General features: G+C 35.8%; 1 protein-coding gene across 6 annotated transcripts in view; it reads right to left on the bottom strand.

Annotated features, from left to right (window-relative positions):
* Positions 1–14,839, bottom strand: part of MYO16 (myosin XVI) — a 385,412-nt gene that overhangs the window by 144,558 nt on the left and 226,015 nt on the right. For all 6 annotated transcript variants that reach the window (XM_083834843.1, XM_083834844.1, XM_083834845.1 and 3 more), the window contains one exon: positions 10,311–10,458. In XM_083834843.1, the coding sequence (XP_083690969.1) occupies positions 10,311–10,458 (148 nt within the window). The remainder of the gene's footprint in view (positions 1–10,310; positions 10,459–14,839) is intronic.

The following is a 14,839-nucleotide window of genomic DNA, read 5'->3' as shown; positions in this document are numbered from 1 at the left end:
AAGAACAAGAAAAATTAGAAAAATTAGATAAATTAGACCGCAGAGTAACTCTTTAAAAAAATACAACAGGGGGGAGAGGGGGATTTAAAAATCCCCCAGACTTTGTTAAACTTTGCTGTATTTTTCAATCTCAGGTATACCTGAGAAAATGTGCACTATGAAAAGCTCAGATTTCATTGGATTCAGATAAAATTAGTTCCGATTAATAAATAACACTTTACAACATGAAGACATATTTTAAGACAACATACAGTAAATTTTCTGGTGTCCATCCTCAACAAAACCAAGTGAGTTAGTCATGATTATTACTATGCTGCATAACAAATCACACACGTCAGCCATTTACCGACATTGCCTCTCAACCCTTCCTTCTTTGAAGTGAAAAAAACAACACTGATGCTTGAAAATCATGCTCCAAGAGATTAATGGAGCCTGAATTTCGAAGAAGGAATAGGACAAGAAAAAGAGAGCTGGGTGATAAAATGTTCATTTTGGTTCAATTCCTGTTCATTTCTGGGAAAGAAAAAGAATAAAACAAGTTCAATAATCCCATGAACACTGTTTACTCAGAAAATATGCATTAATGATGAAGACATGGGAAAACTGAAAAAGGTAAGAATATTGAGGTAAATGATACTACCAGTGTGAATAAAGGGGAAGTGGAGAGTGAAGTTATAAGTGGGCAGGGAAAAACAGAGTGCAATGTGAAAGCACATTTCGCTGGAATATTCATGTTACAAATCCAGTTGAGAAGGTTCAACCTCAAAAAAAAAATAATCATTGAACAAATACAAGGTAAAGAGGGAAAGACTAGATGGTATGCAACAAACAAAATAAACAAAGCAAAGCAAATAACCAAAACAACAGAAAAGATTTAGACAACTCTTTTGATGTTGAAACGATTCCAGATACAAAACTCACTGAAGCAAGTTTAAACCTGCTTCCTCTCTCCATTAGCTTTCTAATAACCAGCTGGTGTAGTTTAGCTGTCAGACCTCACTGCAATGTAAGTAAACGGAATTGCCTCATAATGGTCAGATTCTACAGAACTTGTCATTAAAATACTACCACTGATTGTGAATCAAATTTCCACAGTAATATTGTATGACAATAGTTAAAAAACAAACATTCACAGTTACAGCTTTTCTCTGGACAGCTGAAATGCAAGTAAATCACATAGTGAAGATGTAAACTGATTGAAGTGTATAATTTTTGTTACTTGCTGATGTATTAAAAAAAAAAAAAAACCTGTTTTCAATTTTACTTAGGGCTTCACCTTTCCATATCCACTTTTTGTACTAAAATAAACTCCAGCAGAATTCCAACTGAAGTTAAGAGGATAATTAGAGTAAGGGGAATACAGTGATGCCAAATTTTCCAACTCTGGATTAAGCCTCCCTACTGAGTTAATAATCTTGCCTCAGCATAAGCAGAACCCAACACTTCACTTTTCAAGAATGACTATTGTGTCTTTTCAGCATGAGACACCAAAGAGGCCCAGCTTTTTAGGGAAAAGCATTTTCTGAATATTAGAATTTACTTGATTTCTCCCATCTAGGACCATAAAAAAAAAAAATAATGAAGAAAAACAAAAATGGCACATTTGTTGTGAAAATTTTTCATCTGAGTACAGCAGAGGCTTAGAATTGAGATTTAAGCAGTCCTTAGCCCTGTGTAGGAAGACAAAGGAGATAAAAAGAATAAAAATAACTAAGACCACAAACACTTTAAAAGTGTTATTTCTTAATGAAGTTGACTACACAACATGAACTAAGAGTGGTCAACAAAATCACTGTAAAAAAAAAAATAGTTTTTTTTCTATAGTTTTCTGAAATACAGAAATCTTAAAATGTAGCTTATCTCACTAATTTGTTCAAGTTCCTGCAATTATCAGATTAATGAAGCCAAGCCAAGCTTGCAGGTAGCTGGAAAGTATTGCAAACTTTTTATTTCATTATTATTGAGATAGTCAATAGTGTATACTCCAGGCTGCATATTTTGGAAGTCTAATTTAAGAACCTTGTAAATAATCCATCTTTTGGAAGAAGAATACACAGTGCTTTCTGTAAAGGTCTCTTCCACTTTATAACAGGAAAAAAACAATCTTTAGCTATTTTCAGAAAAAAAAAAAAAGAAGCTTAAAAAAACTGTCTCCAGTTTTTATACTTTTCTTATGAAAATATGCAAACTATATTCTATTAGTGGTTTAATATTTACTGATACTGAGCCCTATCTGAGATCCTACCTTTTTGACAGTCAGTGAAAACTGAAACACTATTAGTATGGTTACTTTTTTTTTTCAAAGAGAAAACACAACTTCATTTATTTAGCTTGGATACATATTAACTTACACAAAATAGTGTGCCAAGTATGGCAGATGTTAAAAATAATGTGAATAATAGGAAAAAAAAAGTTAAATCAAATAAGTGAATTTTGCTAGTCTTTACAAATTAATTATTTCTTATTCTTGATTTTCATTAACTTCCCTGTAAATGTATAGCTGCTACAGCCCTCGATCTCCCATCGAAATACATATACCAAAGTTATTTTTCTCTCCAGCTGCTCTATGTATATATGCTCTGAACTTATATGCCCCCTTATCATAGACGCTGCTGCATTGATTTCAACTCTGAAGCAGTTTTTAATTCATCATGGACCATATGAAAACTTCAAGGACATCAGAATCTGGTAAAAATTATCTTCATTGATGGAACAATAAAATTCCTGATTAACTCCCTCAGGTTTTGAAATCTGGGTTCAAAACCGGATTTTCACACCGTGGCTTCTCCCATTACCACATTAGTTAGAAAGTTTATCAAGCACGCTTGAAAAATCTTTAAGCCTCAATGGTCCTTTGCTGTCTAGGCATGCTAATATACATGGCTTGTGCTGTATCACTGCGTTGTCTTGTAAGTATTCATGTACTTAAAATGCAAGCTTTTGTGAGAACAGCAAAGTGCTATGTGCAATATAGTTAGGACAAAAAAACTTGCACAGTAACAAAAAATATGAATCTGTTCAGTCAGAACATGATTTCTTTTTTTATTTATTTTTAATTTTTTTGCAATTTAAGAGACCTTCACAAAAGAAAGAATCTGGAAAATAAATAAATAAATAAAAAACAACAGAGAAATGAGATAAAAACCTAGAGTTTTCACTAAGTATTTTTTTTTCCAAGAAATGCCTAGACATGTGCATGCACACACAAATTCAGGGCATATTACTTTAAGACACGTGAAATATAAGAAAAAACATGTCTTTGAACCTTTATGCATTAAAAATAATTCTAACGACTGCAGAAAATATCTCATAAAATCTTTTGTCTCATTAATCTGAGTTTCACCTCTAAACCCTTCAGCTGTTACGCAAAGTGATTACAAGCAGAAAAAAAAATAAGATTTGTATTAGACATGATATTCAATTTAGCTTGGATACCTACTGATGGATAACTTTTTCTCAGTGCTCCAGAGTTACTCTAGGCAAGGTAAAACTTTTCCTAGAACAATTCCAGGGAGTAGGATAATGGCAAGATGATGAATTTCAGATACTGCCTTTGAGAATCACCCATGTATAGTCACTCAGTCTTTAAAATTACTTATCCTCTGTAAAACATCAGATGCATTTCTAAATTTCAGGTCCTTGGCTCATGTTTTAGTAGGGTGGTCAATGTTAAGTACAGAAAGATGAACATAAAGACAGTAGAATCCAGTGATAATTTATCTGTATGACTTAATGCAAGATTGAAAAGTAGTTTGGGAAAGGAAAAAGAAGTGGGAGACTGATTCAGGTTTTTCCCTTTCTTCATACGCTTTCTTACTAGGAACTTAAGTGCTAGAAGATCCATGGCAAGAAAATCTTAGGGGTGACAGACAAACTTCAAATCTTTAGCTGAATAGCCGCCAAAACAGCTGCCACATATTGAAAGTGTTAATTAAGTACAGGTTTATAGGATTACCTTAATTTACAAAAGAATATATATACATTGAAGAAAATATACATATGCAAAAGTGAGCAATTAATCCTGATTTCTGAAGATTTAGCTGGTTTTTGATAATGTGGGGGAGCAGATTAGATATTCATTAACACTAACTGAAAATTGATGAAGGATCTTTCACATTTCTGTCAGGGCATTGAGTGCCCCCCGCCTCCTCAAAGGTTTCTATCTGCCTGGGCTGTGCAGGAAGCCTTGCTGGGACCCCTTCTGGCTCTAGAGAATCTTTCGAGTTTGGTTGTGGCCTGGGCTGTAGTCAGCCATGCCTGTGCCCAGCCACAGACCTCCCCAGCCCCACTTGTGCGCTGACGTCCCAGCCCAGCCTTGGCCCGTCCCCATCCCCACAGCCCTACCTGGCCATTCTGGTCACCAGCATCTGACCCCCGTGGCCCATCCTTGAACTTGCTGGGTACTGAAGGTCTGTATTGGGTGGGTGAGGGTCCTGCCCCACTGCCACCCCCAGATCCCTTGCCCACACAGGACAGCACCTGCTCCAGCTTCTCTCTGGTCATTACATGGAATTGACTAAATCCTGAAAATGCCACTAGAAACAGACAACTCAACGAAGGCTGACAAAAAATGTTGCTAGCATTTGGGAATGATTTTAAGGTTCAAAAGTCTCCCCTGTATGTTTTCCCTGGATGTGCTTGAGAAGAAACGACATTTAAAGAAAAGTAGAAGTGATAGGTTGCTATTATTTGCACTGAAGAATTAGAAAGGGGCTACGGCCAGAGAAAAAATGACCCTTATGGCCATGCAGCTACAGGGATGATAGGCTTAACATCTCCTGTCACAGCTTTTCTTCCCTTCTGTGCCCATACGTTTGCAATGGAAAAGTGAAAGACAGACAAGGAACCTCTGAGTCTGATCTTTACCTTCTTCCTTCATTTAGAAAAGAGGCATTCATTGTATTTGATTGCCTGGAGCTTTATTCCATCAAAAAAAACCAACATTGATCCTCACCAGTGAAGCTCATAGATCTTCAATGCCGGACTTTATTGGGGCAAGAGTGAGGATTTGGGTACAAGTAACTTATGTTGAAAGCTATCTCCATCACACAAACTCTAACAGCACTTTGGTAAGGTGATGTAACTTGGCACTTCATATGGAAGTTATTAATCAAGCAGGACTGCCACATGTGGGAAAATCTGATGCAACCCTCCAAGATTTAGTAATGTCATTCACAGTATTTAGATCCAAACAATCTTGTAAGGCAGGTCTAACACTTGTTCAGATTTCCCTCTAGTCATCAGGCACAGATAACAGCAACAGGTAACTTATGAAGCACAGGGATCAAAATGGCATTGCATAACTATATTTGTGAATTTTTAAGGATGCAGCTGGACTTTGTGGGGGTACTGAGTGTTTCAATCAAAGTAAATACCTGTGAGGAAAAAAGTGACCTATCAGGCTTGAATACAAGGAAAAAACATGGCATATCAGAGGACTGGAAGAACCCTAAAATGTCTATTTTTCCAGTTATGTGGAACTAATTAAAAAAAAACAAAAACCTTTCTCTATGAATTTGCCTTATATTATTAGACTGCCACAGCTACATTTGTAGACAAACAACATTCATACACGAAACAGTTAAGGTATATTCTCTCTTTTGCATTTTAAACAAGAAAACAAACAAACAGTTGGAAACAAAACAAACAAACAAAAAGGTAAAGGTATCCAAGGGAGAAAAAAAAAGGAGAAGAAATAGAGAAAGTAGAGAAGACATGGAAACATGTAATGTCATCCTGTCTTTATATCTATAGCAGTTAGAAAACAAAGGCTGCCTCCCACGTATGCTGAACTGGGGAAAGTTGGATTATGCGGCCACTCACTATCTTGAAAACTCTCATCTTGAGCTCGTGTGTGAGGGAAAGGCAGAGTGGGGATCCACATGAATGGTAATAAATAATCACCACTTTGTACACGTTGTATAAGTGCTTGTTAGAAAAGGTGATGCCTGGAAACACACACACACAAAAATCAAATTTAAGGCTTTGCACATAATGTCTCTGAAAAAATGTATACTGGGATCTTTTCTATACTATTCACTTTACCTTACTGTTTTCTCCAACTCCTTTGTGAAAACCAAACTTTACTACTTAGAATGGGAGGTGATTTCCTCAGTGGTCAAGCAAAAATATCCTGATCAACTTAGATTCAGAATTCAATCACTTCACTAAAATTACTACTTTATACAGTAAATTAACGGAAAGGTTTCTTTTTGAGAGTGGACAGGGACCAGCACTGAAAAACCACAAAAGAAAATCAGTTCTGTGAACTATCTACAGCTATTGTGGCATACGAATTTCATTGCTTTTAATGGGTGAGGAAAATATCACAGGCAGAGCACACACTGCAGTGTACATCTTCTGTGAGCATCAGGAAAGTTTTACATGCCTGGGAATAGCAGCCTGAGCTACAAACACAAAATGTAGTCTCTGACCACAGTCCAGCTTCTGCATGAATGTGTGCATTTACATTTTCCCCAGCTTGAAGCTATTTATTTTTACACATACAGTTTACTTGCAAACAGCATATTTCAACCTATAAATGTAGGGTGACAAAGATCTGACACTACAAGAGAGGACTAAAAAATGTCCTTTTGTCCGTATCAACCTGCAGAGCTGAGAGCATTGTATGAGTTTGCCTACCAGAAGCCACAACAGTACAATCAGTTAGGATAACTAGCAACCTTCTTTAAATCAAAAATGGTAATATCAGGTTGAACTATCTTTTCTGAAACAATTTTCTATAACTAAGTAGCCTTAAGTTATGTCTCTAATATGCATATACAAATGTAATGACATGATTTTTAATGACAGCGTGTTTGAGTATATTACTTATACCTGCTATACATTCTTTTATTTTTATATATACACTATAGCTTTGGGATATCAATGCTAATATGAAACAATTGGCCCCCAAAAATAAAATCAGATCTCTCAACATTTTTCCGTAAGATTTTTCCCACATTTTTTTTTCTTTTCTGTCTTTGTGATCTCTGTTTAGCTCCATTTCTTCATCATAAAGACAATTTATAAACTGGTCTGTCACCATTGTCACTTCTCTTCTTTGCTCTCTCCATTTCACTTTGATTGCAAGATTTATCACTAAGGTAGCACATACTGTAACTATGAGGCTAAACTTCATGTGCCAGAAAAGCAATGCTTACTGTAATGGGACCGTATCTACACCCAGACAAAATTAAAAAAAAAAAGAAGAGCAAATCAAGAATATAACTTTAAATCTCTAGTCTCTTGTCTCTCTTGTATTACATATCATCAGCAAAATAAAAATCTGAAGTTCTTTTGAAACACAAAGTTAGGAGAAATTTTGGAAATTTCAGTCAAGGATCTACTGATAAAATCAGCTTCTGAATGAAATGAATGCAGGGGAGTAATTGTTGTGGAGCAAAAAGCCTTGACTTGCCCTTTTGAGACTCTCTCTCTCTCTATCTGATGTGCTCCCGCTGTTCAGTCTTGAAAAATGATCTTACCTCTCAGAAATTGTTTCTGTCCTTATTCACCATGATCCACATGCAGATACAGTGGGAGACGTATTCATTCTGGTCCCTCCCTACGAAGGTTTATGTGGCTTGCTACTCCAAGACCCCAGCTATATATAGCCTCAAAAAAAAAGTGGCCCACTCCTGATTTTCACAAGCTGCCCTAACAGTTGTTACGTTTGCAAGCACATGCCTTGAAGTTTCTAAACTCAAGATCCCTCCCTGGAAGGCATCAAGCACTGCAGAATTACAACCTAGTAACTGCCCTACAGATTGGGGTGAAACTCCAGCCTTACTGAAACTCTCAGTGACTACAAAGGGGAGGGGTTTCCCCTTTTTATTATTTACAATGACTCTTAGTCCAGGACTATAAACTGTTTAGCACATGAACTACATCTCACCTTTTACGGCATTGAGCATAAAAATAACCACTATCAACAATACTGCTATGACTCTGTCAGGTACTTTCATTTAAAAAGAGAATAAGAAATCAATGCTACATCTCATTTCTCATATTATAATGGCTTAAGCAAACAATGAAGAAACAGGGGTATCTTGCAATCTTAATAGACATTATTTATTAAGACTGTTTAATCTTCTACTTAAAGGTGCAACTTTAAACAATATAAAAAGGAACAGAAAAATTATCAGAAACGAGTTGGTTATGAACCACCTATAGTTTCAAAGGGGCTGTTATCTAATTATATTTGATAGTAGAGTCAAGATTACACTTGCTTAAAGAAAACATAACAAATTCACTTATTGATGTTTCCAGAACGATATGATCTCATAAAAATTTGACTAAGCCAGAAATCTAGAATTACTAACAAAAGCCAAATTCTGCCTTCCTGATTCATGTATGAATTTGATGCCATACAAACTTACCTCTAGTTTAACTCCATCAACCAAGAAAAATCTGTGCCACTGAACTCCTATACTCAGGAGTTTAAGGAAAGAAATACTTGGCCCAAACTCTCAGTCATGAAAGATACAATCTACTCTATGTAGCCAAAGCAAAGCTTTATTGATAAAAGCAGCTTTATGCAAATACTCAGCCATAAATTACTTATAAAGCTTTGGCACTCTAATATACAGACATCTATTTAGAAATGCTATTTTGTTCTTTTTGGATGCTTATCAGTTATCTTATCAGATAACTCTTTGTTCATGTGAATATAATTATTCAGGCTTTTGCTAAGTTCTTTCCTGTTGGAGCTTCTTGCAAAATGACTTCAAACTGTTTCATTTTCTGAATAAACTGAGGGATTCCAAACAACATTTGATAAAAGAGCAATAAATTAATGATCAGGAGTTGAGAATCCTTGTGGTCTTCAAAGGATTTAAAACAGAATTTAACTCTTCTCCCACACACGCTCCTTTTGAAAGTTTTTGGTAAAGCAATTTAGCCTCAGGTTACTTCAAAGTTAGTGCTTTGTACTATTCTGTATAATATGAAATGTGTTAACAGGTTAAAACATTACCAAACAATGGTAGCCTAAAGATTTCTGTTTAAGACAATTGGAATCAAGTAACTTTATTCCTGCAGAAAAATGAATGCTGTATCTTTCTCTTTACAGGCCCAAACTTGAGAAGTACTGCTTTATGCAGGTATTAGTCAGACAGAAAGGTTGAGAGAGAAATCCATGGGAAAAACATGCAGATACAAAAAACTGAAAACACTCAGTTTAAATCATTTTAATTACTATTGGTCATTTTATAGTTACTCATTGCACTCATTATAAACTTAACCAATTTAAGAGAAGACCATTAATGCCAACTAGGCTTCTCTCATTTTAGTGATATTGCTTAGGAATCACCTAGGAAAGACTGAAGAAAGAAAGGCAAATAATCTAACTCGGGAATATGCTTTCATTCCAAAAGAATCTGAATTGATAAATGTTGAGATATCCCAAAATTTCCTGGAAGAAATAAAAAAATAATAAAAAAAATCTTCTTATATAAACATTTGTAGCATATGTAGCCTTAGACACACTACATTTAGGTGTTTATACACAGCTCTTTATATTTATGCTCTTACAGTTAAAGGGGATGTAGTCAGCACAGTTTACGAATCCACAGATGTGGTTCAGCTCACCTTGAAGCACACACCTACATGCAAATCTACATGCAGCTGAGAGGGACTCAATGGCCTTTGATTGTAAATGGGAACCAAGACATGGGAGCTCACGTGGAGATACAAAGACCTAATTTTAGGTGCTGGGTGTTGAATCCTATCCCTAGTTTCAAAGCAGTCAAACCTTTGTTTCTGTTTTTCTTAGAAATATGAAGTAAATATTAAAATGAGAACTTAAATTTCAGTTACATATGGTGAAATTTCATCAAAATTAACATATTTGAGAAGAAAATTCTAATTTTAATGAAAGTCTTTGCTAAAGACAAAATATTTCATCAGAAAAAGAATGACATAAAAAGAGCTCTAGTTCACAGAAGATGGAAAAATAAATCAGAAAACTAAAAAGTTTTTTTCCTCTTTCTCCTTTAAGGCAATAATCCTAGTAGACATATGACTCTGACTTTTTAAGAGGATAATTTCAGAATGAAATCCTTGTTAACACAGACTCAATACTAAATAACTTTAGTTAAAGTAACTACTTCTAACTTTTTAGTTTTTTTAGTTAAAATAGCTACTTTTAACTTTTTTAGTAAAAATAACTACTTTTTAGTTTAAATAACTTACTAAATAACATTGAAGAGTTAGGACACAAAAGTTAACTACTTGAGGAAGGACCTCACCAGCTCACAGGCATTAAAATAAGAAAAAAATTAATACTAAATATAAAGTTGTTTTCCTACCTGTGTGCAGACAAATTACTGAGGTACAGCGTGTATTTTTCTTCAGCAGACAGACCATCCATCATCAAGTAAAAAACATGAAAATTACTCTGGTTGAGAGGTTGCATAATGACACGAGACTTCTCCAACATGTATGTATAAATCCTAGCTGATTAAGAAACAAACAAATAAATTCATCATTATATTGATTGCTCTAAACTCGTATATTTTAAACCATTCAACACTGCGACACTGACGAATAGAAAATCTTTCTATAAAGCAGTCTGACGTAAGCATAATATCAAAAATATTACCATTCATACAACTAGGGTTTTATATGTGATTTATAGAGAAAACCATAATTCAACTAAAATTTGTGGAAAAAATGTCTTTCTTTTATTTTTAAAGATAATGCTGTTGATTTATAGTCTGTTTTGTTTGCTTAAGGAACCAGTTGTCATATTTGGCAAGACTTTCTAAGAGACAAACTATTAGTCATCTACCAAAGGGTAGCCATCTGAGAATTGGCATCTATTCTAAGCTCCCTCTTCATGGAGAGAGAAAGATGCAAGAAAGATTCAAGATGTCCTAGAAAAAACTGCCCATGCAACTATATCCTCCTTCTCTGTGGGCACTCAACAATGCTTGGATTAGTAGTTTAGATTGACTACCTAACTTCTAGATGGTTACTACTAGATCACTACGAGATAAATCATATGGTTATCAACAACCTCACTAACCAGTACCTGGGGAAACAGAGACATCTCCGAAGGGCTATGAGAGCTTGCCACATGAAAAGCCACATGAATCAGCACGTCTGTGAAGAAGGGGAAGGAGGAAGAACCTGACCATGAATTGCCTATGGAAATGCTGATTAAAGGACCATACATAACTTCAAACTTCATGCCCACTAAGGTTCGTGAAAGAGGCACAGCACAAAAGCAGAAGTAATCTATTTGCCTACTTTACCAGGTGACAGGCATTTTAGAGGTATATGTGGAGGAGACAGAGAGAGATTCACTTTTTTGGGCTCTTTAGCCCTCCACTGAGTGTACGATACCATGCAGTTCCCAGATGCAGCAGGCTAAAGAAAACAAGGGAAGGCTTAAACGTACCTATTGGTCAGAGCCCTCTGAGCACCAACCTGACTGCAGTTCCCACTTACATACTGTTTGTAAATTGTATCTCATCACTCTTTAATGTAAAACACTAGCTATGTTGCAAAGACCAGACACACGTCCCTTCATATACAATTGAGACCTCCTCAACTCAGATACAGTACATTATGTTGCAGCTTTATGTTTTTCAATCTCCACAATGTGGCAGAGCTTTCACAGGGTCTTAGCATCCTTAAGCGAGCATCCTTTTCCTGGAAAAGGTTGTGGAGTTTAGAGGTTAAACTGTACTTCCCAGCAAAGGAGGAACTATATTTTTGAAACCCTCTGAGCAGAGAAGGATATTAAACCATAGCTTCCCACAGTCCGGATGATGACCAACTCAACACGTCGTTGTTGCAGATTCAATGACATCAATACAGGTATATGCACCCAGTAGCACAATAGATATGTTCTCTAAATACATACCATTTTTGAGCCACTAACTTTTTTCAATTCTTTTTTGTTCTTCCTTTTTTGAAGCAAACTGGGATTAAGCATAAAATAGCCCTGAATTATTCAGTGCAGTCAAAACTGTTGCATTTCTAGGCATATCAAGAAGCACAACTTAGAATGCCTGAGACACTTGAAGTTTGAAGGCAGAGTGGGAGTTTAAAGATTTCTAAAGATGGGGACCATTGAAACTGTATTTTCAAAAACAGTTTTGGACTCAGGCATTAAAGTTTAATGGCACTGCCCAATGCAACACTAAGCAAAGCTATACAGGTTCGATCTCTGTGTGTCTATCAGAAGCATGGTAGCTGCATTAGCCTAAAGGCCAAGATCAAAGCCAGAATGTCACACTCCTGTCACCAGCTGCTAGTATCCACAGCTAGCTTGGTTATTGCTATACCATCTGTATTTGTCTGGTAATTAGATTTTACTTTTCACCTTCCATTTTTCACCTTCTTATCTTCTGGAGAGCTCTACATCTCTGTCTATACTGTTTAATGAAAAACTGTAAACTTGAAGTTATTTGAAGTTATGTGTGTGAGGGAATGTGGACTGTGAGAATAGTGTTGAAAACTGTGTAATGTGGAGGGAAATAAAACCAATGAATCTTGAACATATTGTTTTGAGAATGGTCTCACAGGTAAGGGCTGTCCCTGAAATACATATAACCATGCACTGTCTCATGAAGCACTACTTCACACAAGCCAAACCATCCTAGACAAACACCAGTAAAGTAGCGCAGAAGATCAGTTGTAAGCCATCCAGGGTCACTTTTTACCCTTTCTTTTATTTAACAGTACAGGCATGGCCTAACATGTGCTGACAGACACATTGTTCTAGCAACAGAAGAGACAGTAGCACTGACAAAGCTGAGCTGTACAGCTGACTTGCTGAACCAAGGAGACCTGAGCTGCCCCATTTAATCATCTTACCAAAAAAAAAAAAATTACTGTTATTATGGAGCTTATATTATGAGAAATTATGTATCAGCCAACTAGCCCTCAGTTACTGTACTATGAAAAAAAAAGAACCATGCTAGAAGTAAAAGGACATGCTTGGGAAATCATTAAGTTGGTAGCAAGATATGTATCTGCCTCCAGTAAATTTGCAGCACATTGCAAATTGAAGCAATGCAATCTTAACCTAGGCCCAGGCTGGCCCAGACACACGCTTTGATCAGAATCAATCATTACCTGGCTGCCATTTCAACAGGGTAAAACAGGACAGATGAACTTGAAGGATGTCTTACATCTTTATTCTGCTTGTAACTTACTTCTCTGTAAAACTAACCCTACCATCAATTAACTTGAAAAGAGGCCATTACTAATCTTTGATCACTTTCTTCTGTGCAGAGATCTCCACTAAGGGTTTCATAACTATCACACTCAGGTATTTTTAACCTTCACCAATTAATAAAAACAAGAAAAATTATACTGGAGATCATCTATCCGATTAATTAATACATTTAACTTTAATGATGGTCAACACCACTTATTTAGATGACACAAATTAATTCAGCCCTTTTCAGCTACTTCAAGTCACCCACTTTAATAAGGCTAAATACTGTTCATCTCAGCATCTCCAGCAATAGGAAGATCTGTTAAGAACTGTCAAGTCTCTGATCAGCAAAAATCAAGCACAGCAACATTTTAATTGAGTTAAAGCAATTCATAAAGAAAACTATCATGGTAATATGGCTTTTCTACAAAGAGAAACATGTTCTTTAATCTACATGTGAAACAAAAGGGAAAAATAATACAGTTCCAGAGCAAATTTTGTCATGTTTGTGCAATGTTAACCGTGCTTACAGGCACAAGGACATTTGTACTTCCTCTAACAGACAAATTGATCTACGGAGCAGTTAGAGTCAGCAAGCAGACCCTGTACTGAAAGTGTGGCCAGTGAAATCTTCCAGCTATGCATTCTCTGAAACTCTCAAAAACACTTCAGTCCTAAACACAGCAAAAGGTAAAGACAACATTTCAATGCTGCAGTCTTTCTTAAATAAAAAAAGGAAATTCAAAAGGGATTTTTTTTTTAATTGATTGAAAATATTTGTAACAGACACAGCTCAATATGCATTCTGCTTCTTTTTGCAAACCAAGTTAGATCCTTCCATTTTAGTGCAACTTAAAAAACAACAACAACAACAAAAACCACACCACTTTGCTTTTCAAAATGTGAGGATTAAGAAAAGCAAGGCTGGAAAATTTGGAGAACAAGTATCTCAGGCTTGATTTTCTTTTCCTAACCTTATTTAGATGCTTGAGAAAACTGACAGAAGCCTTGCCTTTCATCTCAGAACTTATGTCAACTTACATGAAATACCATTTATCTTCCTTCTTTCTAAATAAAAACAAAATGCATTAATTTTAATTCTAGAAATAGTTATATAATCAGACTGTTACTAGTAGGCTTTTGATATGAAGCATCAACTACAAAGGATTATGATTTTTTTGGCAGGTCAGTCTTTGAGTTCTGCTAGGTATCAGTTTATTTTAAAAACTTAATTAAACCACTGGTCTGTAGGTTATTCTGAATTTATTCTGATATTTTTCTGAACTTTTTACTAGTTCCGACTGCCTTACCTTATGCAGTCACAATGAATAGTGACTTAATCTGGGTTATACTCTCTCCGCTTGTTTGGACTAAAGCGATGAAAAGTACCTGACCACTTATCACCTGAAAACTCTCATTTCAACTCAATACTGAGAAACAACTGTCATCAGAAAAAAGTCAGAGGAGACACATAAAACCTCTACAGATGTTTGTACTGGCTTATAGTAGAACCACACTCAAGAGCTCCGCCCTTGTATTCAAATCTTGTGGCAATGAACCAGTTCATAATGAAGACCAAATCAAGCATGTAGATGAAAACTATGGGCAGCATTTCTGTTCTGGGGCTATGTTGGACTTCCTGCTACAGGAATAAACCTTATGTGA

Source organism: Anser anser (genome assembly GCF_964211835.1).
Source record: "Anser anser genome assembly, chromosome: 1".
In the NCBI taxonomy this organism is placed as follows: domain Eukaryota; kingdom Metazoa; phylum Chordata; class Aves; order Anseriformes; family Anatidae; genus Anser; species Anser anser.
This window is presented reverse-complemented; position numbering and strand designations above follow the sequence as displayed.